Here is an 8,674-nt window from a genome sequence, read left to right as displayed (position 1 = left end):
AAAAAAAAAAAAAAAAAAGAAAGGAGAAGCTGGGAAGGAAAAAAAAATAGCCGTGAAAAAGGATGCTGCTTTAGAGAGGAATCAGCGGCAGGGAAGCAGAGGATGTATTGCTTTGGCTTGAGGCTTGTCTTAGGGCTGCACGGGAAAAYCCCCGAGTTTTGCTAGGGAGAAATGCTTTAGAAATAGAAAGGTTTTGCTGTTTGGGTTTGCTCCTGCCTCCGAGCTCAGTGACCGTCGGGTCGCTTGTTTCTGCGGGTTTCCAAGGTGGCTTTGAGACCTGGGGGCAGCCCCTGACYGCCACGGGGGCGATGCGCAGGTCTCGTCTCGCATTCCTGGCTCAGACAAACTGGTTTGCAAGTCAAGGCGAGTTTTACCTCGGTGAATGCAGAAAGGGGATCACTCTCCTTCTTTCTCTCTGCAGCCGATAGGCGTTAAGTACTGTTTGTGCTTGGATATTTACACTTTCCCCAAAGAAAAGCCGGTAATTGTTGTGCTTTTGTGAGAAAGAGAGTGGAAACGGAGGAGATGGAAGGAAAAGGAAAGAGATAAGAAAGAGAGAGGAAAAAGATAAAATGCAGAAAGGACGCAAGGAGAGAGAAAAAGAGAGAGAAGAGAAGGAAAGGAGAGGAAAAGATAGGGAAAGAGAAAGGCGTGAAGAAGGAAAGAAAGAGAAGAAAGAATAGGAAAGAAGGAGCCCAAAGAAAGCAGCTCTCCATCTGTTTCCCGATTCTGTGCACARGGCACAGCACTCGCTGGAAGTGCCTCCCCCCCGTGCTCCGAGAGCATCGGGACCACTCGCGGCCACCGTGAGCTGCTCGCCAGGGCTGTCCGGGGCCAGGGTGGGGTGAGATGGGGTGGGGAGAGGACAGGGCAGAGCAGGCTGTGGACCAGCAGGGCTGGGATTCTTGATTTGGGGTGATGAGACAGCAGGAAATGACACAGGCCCTTCATTTCTGAAAGTTTGTTCCCAGGCTGGGGGAGGAGGGGAAGAGGGAGAGGAGGGTGTCCCAAGGAGAAACACGTGAAGAAGAGGTGTCCAACTGCAAGTTAACACAGGCAGGAGGGAAAGCAGCCCAGAAGTCGCTGCTGCCGCTCAGCATTTGCTATTCTCGTCCCCTCACCAGTGACAGATGAAGTTGGGCAGCTTTCCACCTTGATATTTAATATGGATTTATTCTAGATTCGAGAAACCTTTTTTAGCTACAGGGGTTTTTATTTAGGCGACATACACTCATTATCCACCAACACTAGATATAATTTCTAAGAAGTGTTGAAAATACTATATTTTTTTCTTTTTTTTTTTTTTTTAGTAGCCAAAAAAGTTGAACGGATATCTAGATATACAGCTGGATAAAGATGTTTCTCTTTGCTGTAGCATGTCTGATCAAATATGTGCCCTGAGAATGGGCTGGGCTGAGGAGAAGGAGACAGAGAGTGCGTGACAGAAAGAAACAGTGGTTATTTTATAAACACCAAATCCAGTCCATGTGTGAGCCATTGTCCGGGGCTAGAATTAAGTGATTGTAACACGATAGCGCTCTGTTATTGTAAACAGGACACACTGTATTGCTCTTGCTGCCCCTCTCGAGAGGAATTTTCAATCTACGATTTACAACCTTTAGACTCAGGGAACAGAGAAGCCAAGACCTACTTATCGAAAAAGAATTTGCGTCATCTAATAGAGACGCTGAAAAGAAAAAAATGCACCGTGGCAATCCCAGATAGGTTTTTACCCCCACTGGCTGGGCAAAAGTAGGGTTGTAGTACTTAAAGATACGAGGAAGGAAAGATGAAGGGGGAAATTCAGATTCCTTAGACTCTTTGAAGGAAAACAAAGAGCTCAATTTTTAAGGTTTTCACYCAGATATATCCACAGAAGAGGAATAAGGTGGTTATAGGTAGTATTTAGGAAGCTTCATGCTCTCAGATTATTGGAGGAGGGAAGGGAGGGSAATCTCCCTCTCCAGATTTTCTAAGTATATCTGGAAACTCATCACCTTTCCCCTCCCTGCACACACACCTCCGCTCCTCCTCCTCCTCCTCCTCACTCACACTGCTACTACGTGCTAGCGAGAGACACGGAAAGTTAAGTTGCACCAAAACACCCAAGTCTCTTATAAAGTAACCCCTGGTATCACTTTTAACTAAAGAAGTCTAGTAATTAAAAGTCTGAGTTGTTTTTCCACGTTTCCGCATGCAGTCCTAATTAAATCTTTACGATCCTCTCTGTGACTATTAACTGCCAGCATGCTGAGCGAATATCCTGTACAAAAACCCAGCAGGAGGGCGTAATTAGATAGAAAATCAGACAGGAGTCTTCTCATTAACTACAACAACTAACCCACGTTGCTGATGGAGCGAGCGGAGTGCACGCACACGCATAAAGGGTGCGCGCAGCCATCGACTCCAGAGATAAGGTGAGATAAGGAGGAAAGATGGAGAAAAAAAAWWAATAAATARAAGGAAAGGCGATGTTTCAGGTTTACCTCCGATTCTGTGCCATCGAGGTGCGCCACGCCGYGCTCCAGCAGGCTGCAGGATTTGCTCATCATCCCTCGTTGGGAGCTGCTCAGGGAAAGGAGGGAAGACTTTGTAATTTTATTTTGTGCCCTTTAGGTATGTAGCCTATTGATTATGAGAGAGAGACACAGCCATGCCCAAACACAGCACATAAGGCAGCGATCTGGCTGTGTGTGTGTGCGCTCGTTTGAGGGTGGATTCGAGGAAAATGAAAGGAAATCTCTCACGGAAAATATTGTTCCATCACATTTTGGGGAGATGTAATTTTCTCCTAAATCGCATTCCATCTGGAATGTCTCCACTGAGCCCAGAGACGGAGATGAGGGCCGGATCCGGATGAGCTCAGCCTCTCGGCGTAGCAAAGATAAAGTTAAAATAATCGTSAAGTAAATCATTGCTTTGCTGCAAAGGTGTTTTTGCTTATCGAGGAAAAATGTGACAACCCCCCAAATATGCAATCACACTGAAAAATCCAAACCCTTTAGTGACAGCAATGAGGAAAATAAAGTAATAAAGCCAAGAAACCCACAGGGACCCCTTTTCCCCAGAATTTACCCCAAACCCGAACCTGTCAGAATTCTACAATAAATTGTTCTTATGACACCTCCTCTCTTTCGGAGATGGTTTTACTATGCCGAACGCAGATTCACCGGTAATTTTGGTTGGTTTGTTTGGGTTTTTTTTTTTTTTTTTAAATATATCCCACTTTCGTTTTGAGGAATGAAACCCAACATTTGCTGTGTCCTCTGTGCCCGTCTTTGTTCTCTTCTCTGCTAAAGAAGTTAATGCCATAATAACAGGTGTGCTCCTCAGCGGGCTGAAAAGAAAGGGGGGAAAAAGGGGGGAAAACAGGGCTTTAAAATCGGGAGACTTTTTTTTTTCCTAGGTAATCAATTCGATAGTTCATACTTCTGATAATTCCCGCTCCTCCCTCCCCGTCCCCACTAATTCAGGACATGGAAGCAACCTCGGGAGCTGTAAATCTCTTTCTGCTCGTCCCCTGTACGATGTGGGCGTTGCACTGCGCTCCGAAAGGCTCAGGCTTTAATTAAAAGTCCATAATGTAAACTATGATATATAAAAAGTAAATGGCCCTTGAATTATTAAGATGTAGCAGGGTTAAACAAACAAACAAAAAAAAATTAAAAAAAGAAAAAGGAGGAGGGGGAGGAAAGGGGAGGGAGCATTTAAGTTGTCCTTAATCGTGTTCATTTATGTCATGCAATACATCTTGCAGATGTTGCCAAATTGCCACATTTTCAAAGGGAGAAATATAAAGCTTTATGGAATGCAAAGAAGTCTATGTGATATCAATGTTTTATAAGATAACAAAACCAGTATTGCACCCCATATGCTTCACACCTCCTTTTGTTTTATTAGAAGATCATATAATTTGTAAGAATTTCATTTCCTTGTCGATTTGGGAAAATAATAATAACAACAACAATAATATTAAGAATAATAACAACAACAATAAAAAAAAATCCCCCCTCCCCTAGTGAATTAATATAAATGGAAATAACAGGAACTCCAGTTTGGAATGACATGATTTATGTACGCGATTCTTTAATATCCAGTCAATTTGAATAGTGATGTTTTTATATCCACAGTCAGTTGAAGATGCCAATAACAGCGGTATGAACTTATTGGACCAGTCTGTCATTAAAAAAGGTATGGATTATTCCAACAAGCTAGACAAACTTTTACTGTGTAAAGCGATATCTTCATGATATATTTTGACTTTGGGGCGATGAATTTCTCCGGGAAGCAGGCACCCATGGCAGCGAGWTGAATAGTTGATTGGATCAGCAGATAGAGTGAAGGGGTAAGACATGCGAGAGGAAAAGTTTGTATCCCCGCCCTTCAAAGGGTTTAATTACACCAATGCTCTCTAATGGGGCACCCCGTGCTCCAACGCAGCTTTCACGGCCCCCCCCTTCCCTCCTCCCCTCCCCCCGATAGTTTTCGATGGGGACTCCTTACTCCTTGGCTTTTAATGGGGAAAGGGGTTGATTCCCTCTGGGGCTTAAATGCATTGCCCAGGAGAATCAAACGCGAAGGGGAGAGAAAGAGATGCCCATGGAAAGGCAGCCTCAGCCCCACTCCCCGCTCCTTCCAGGATTCCCCCCTTCCCCCAAGATTCCCCCCTTCCCCGTGCCCATTTTTTACATCTTCCTACATATGCGCCCATGATTTAGTGTAACTGCAGAATCACCCCATACTGTTAAAGCGAATGTGATATTAACAAATGTTTGCAGTCTCTTGTACAGCTGTAAGCAAAATAATTAACTAATTAAACTAATTAAATGTAATTACAATAACTCATTTTGGGCGTATTGCAGCTGCTTAATTTTTTTACATTTCTCTGACAGTCACTCGAAGATGCTTGGCGATTAGTGTTGTGTTATGCTGATAGACATTAAACAGATCACACGCTGCAAATGGAGGGAAAGCTATCTTTAATTATCTAAGGAGTTTCTATTTCTAGATTCAATTTTAAGTACCAGAGATGAGGCTTAAAAACGCTGTCCCTAATGCTTRCTATCAACGGCACTTATCTCCAGGACCTTGTTGTTTGTCAAATGCGCACAAATAGTTTAATAGCGACGATCTTCCAGGATGTAAAGCAAAATAACAGGGAGGGTGTTTATCTAAAATGTGTTGAAGGCAGCATGAGGTCCTTCCGTGTGTTTATTGTTTGTTTTGTTGTTGGTTGTTTGGGTTTTTTTAAATTTAAATCTCCATTTACGGTGTCTCTTTCGCATACACGATCAAGGTCTGGTTGTTTGAGAGGGGACAAATGAAAATTTGAAGACCATTTGACAGCATCATTTATGACTATCGGTTTAAAGGTCGAAGGGTTTGGGGTGTTGATTTTTTTTTTAAAGAAACAGAAAGTTACTTAACTTTAAAAAGGGGGAAAAAAACCCCCAAATTGTTGTTTGTTTCTTCTGTTTTGGTTCAGTTTGAATGTTTAGCGGGGTTTCTACTCAGGGTCTGTAACCTGATGGTTTCTGGTTGTATTTTTAACTTTTTTTTTTTTTTTTTCTCACTCTCCTCCCCCTTCCCCACCCCCGTTTGACACCTCATACACTCCCTCTTGGGTGTATTTGATTAATTGGTACTTGATTTGTGGTCGAGAGACTCCCTTCTAAGGTTGCTCCGTGCTGATCTTTCGCAGAATACAAAATCCAAAATACTCCTTTCTATTTTTTTTGTTTTGTTTTGTTTTGTTTTTATTTTTATTTTTAAACACACGCGCACCTCGGTGTCTCTCCCTCCTCCAGCTGACGAGGACAGCAGAGACATTCCATGTTCGTGCCGGGTGGTGCAATTAGACAGCGAGTAGCACTAGAATGTGAATGTCAGTGCTCATTACGTATTAGGTATAGATTTTTATACGTATCAGGCATATATTTAGGTGTGCTGTGCGTGTGTGGGCATTGCAGCAGCCCCCGATGGAGCAGCTGCTGCCCAAAGAGACCCGGTCCCATCTAGGTGGGATTACATGTGCCTATTTGCAGCCAGAAGCAGAGATACTCCGAGTTTGCACATGATGAGCAGRAGACACGTGCACTTTGGAAACAGGGTTACTAAAAAAGAGCCTGAGATGCATTTGCAACTGTTTAAAAGYCACTGGAGCAGCATTTTCTTCCTTAGAAGTAATGCTGAGCTCCAAGAAACTTTCCACAGTAAAGGAATTTTTAGATTTTTTTTTTTTTTCACAATGATTTTCCTGGGTGCAGAGGAARAGAAATGGGTAATAAATAGCAGGTCACATTTGTGGCAGTCAATATTTAATCAGGACGAGCGAAGGAGCAACACAGAGAGCGTCCAGTATCAATTTCGCTTTGTTCCCTGCAGTTTGTAGCTGTGAGGATGTACTTTAAAAGAAGAACAAGTTATTTGAACTCTGTGAGTCGTTTTTGCAGGCAGATGGCACAGACAGATAGACAGACAGATAGGTATTGACTGATTTCTGTGCAGTGCAACGCTCCTGTGATCCATATTTGATAGGCAAGGGTCGCAGGGGGCATGATTCACCCAATCCTAGCTCAGTGCCTAAAATTCTTTAATTTCAAAGTAGTGGGAAAAGTGTGATGGGGACTTGAAGCCTAAACTTTATTATATCACCCAGGCTGTATCTGTTCTTGCATGGCCTTTGAGGCCTGCAGAGGGAATTCTCTCTCTATGCAAAATGTTTGCCAAAATATTAAGGGAATTATGTAGGGATTCATACAGGGCTATTGATTTATCCCACGTATCGATCCCCCCACAGCAGAYTACACACACCCAGGCCCCTTGTTATGTTTGCTATCTGAGCTTACTTGACATTTCTGAAGTAATTTAGTTAAGAGGAAATGAGTTGTTCCCAGTAGAGAGAGCAAACGAGTGGAGTGAAGGTAGCCAGCGTGATAAATGGCTCTTTCATTTGGAGATCTCCAGAGCTCGTTTAAGGCTAATTTTCTGTATTAGCCCCCTTTGAGCTATTAATGCAATAGGCAGGGACCGTGGCCCCTTGTCTCTTAGCTGCCCCATTAGAGCGAGCATTAAGCTACCAAGCCTGAGCTCCACTGTGGTGGTGGTGGCGCTGGAATAATGAAAGGTGCTTTTTAAACTCCCCTAATCTAAAGTGGCAGAGGGTGGTTAATACGATTTGAAGGGGGCTGGTCAATGAACAATCAATAAACTAATAATGAGAAGGATGCGGTACATTAACAGCCTAAAAATCCAACGAGACATTAAAAAATCATCTTTAACTCCCACTTCCATTAAGATTTGGGTGGTGGAAGTGGGAGGGAGGGAACCAGATAAATCATCAAGATGATAATAATCACCAAGAGCATTAATATCAGATTTAATTCAGCTTTCAGAGCTTACCGGCTGCACGTTTTGATGCCTTTCCGTCGATTTTTGCTGAAATGAAGGGAAGCTTTTCCATGTGTCAGGAATAAAAGATCGGGTCCCCTTGTCAAGTGCTCATCTGAAATTTGCTTGGCACTCTCTATGGCGRAAGAAGTTGTCTTTCTGCAAAACCTTACATGGCCTGAGTCCCAAGTTAATTTTTTGTGACTCTGGGGCACWGTCAGTGACCTTAAAATTATCCTGATGTATTTATTTACTTTCAGCTGTTTCTGACGATCGTCTGCACCCTCGCATCTGATTTAGCATGAAAGGCCATTTTAACTTGAAGACCTTAATTCATGGCCTTGCAAACACGCTCTGCTGTTCCTCCTCTTTTAAGGAAACACATGAAAGGAGGTGTCTTAACCTTTTGTTTTTAGCTGTTAATAATCCAGCACGAGTTTCCTCCCCACCTCTCGGAGTAGCTGATAAATGATTAACTGAAACCCACTCTGGCCTCAGCTTTTCAGGTGATAGATCAGGGGCTCGAGAGATGTTGCCTCAACTCCGCTCAGATTCGTGCTCATTCCTGGATTACCCACTGAACCTGAGCATCCCCTTTAATTGAATGCAAAACTCTTCCGAGGGATTCATTCCKCTTTGAAATTTAGTCCCGGCTTTCAGGGTACGGGGACTGCGGTGGAGGAGAGGGGCGGGAGCAGAGGAGGAGACGAGGGGGACCCAGGAGGAAATGGAAGATGAACACGCACTTTTCTTATTTGTTACTTAAAATTAAGATAAGATCCGGGTCTCTTCGTTTCAGTGTGTAAGACGCTGCTCCCGGACTTTTTAGGTTTGGCTACTGAGTCAGACCAAATCAGCAATTTACAGCAAAACCCGTTTGTTAGCATGGACGAAGAACTTTTTACTCATTTAAAGCCCAGTAGGCAGATTTTAAAAAAATTTGAAAGCAGTTTGCTAGTCGATTAGTAATTAATTTGCCCACAACTTTTTAAAGTAAGAAATATGAGAAATATTTCTTCTGATTGATTATTTGAGTGACTGTTCAACTACCATATTATTCAGCGGGGTTATGGTAATGATACCCATACCTTAAACCATTATTAAACAGCTGTTTGCAGGACATAACTCTATTATTTCTTCAGCTTTACTGTCGTGAAAACAGCTTTTTTTTCACCCCATTTCCACTTGTGCTTTCACATTTGTGCACATTTTCGCACGTTTGTAGTGAGCAACCCAACAGAAAACCACAAAAAAAAAAAAAAAAAAAAAAAAAAAAAAAAAAAAA

The 8,674-nt window shown here is 42.8% G+C and overlaps 1 protein-coding gene across 1 annotated transcript in view; it reads left to right on the top strand.

Annotated features, from left to right (window-relative positions):
* Positions 1-8,674, top strand: part of TFAP2B (transcription factor AP-2 beta) — a 37,524-nt gene that overhangs the window by 16,861 nt on the left and 11,989 nt on the right. The window contains exon 6 of the mRNA XM_057379114.1: positions 4,131-4,191. Coding sequence (XP_057235097.1) covers positions 4,131-4,191 — 61 coding nt within the window. The remainder of the gene's footprint in view (positions 1-4,130; positions 4,192-8,674) is intronic.

Source organism: Malurus melanocephalus, unplaced genomic scaffold (genome assembly GCF_030028575.1).
Source record: "Malurus melanocephalus ecotype Western Australia unplaced genomic scaffold, MMel_1.1 scaffold_388, whole genome shotgun sequence".
NCBI lineage: Eukaryota > Metazoa > Chordata > Aves > Passeriformes > Maluridae > Malurus > Malurus melanocephalus.
The sequence above is the reverse complement of the archived record's forward strand: the minus strand, read 5'-3'. Positions and strand labels throughout refer to the sequence as shown.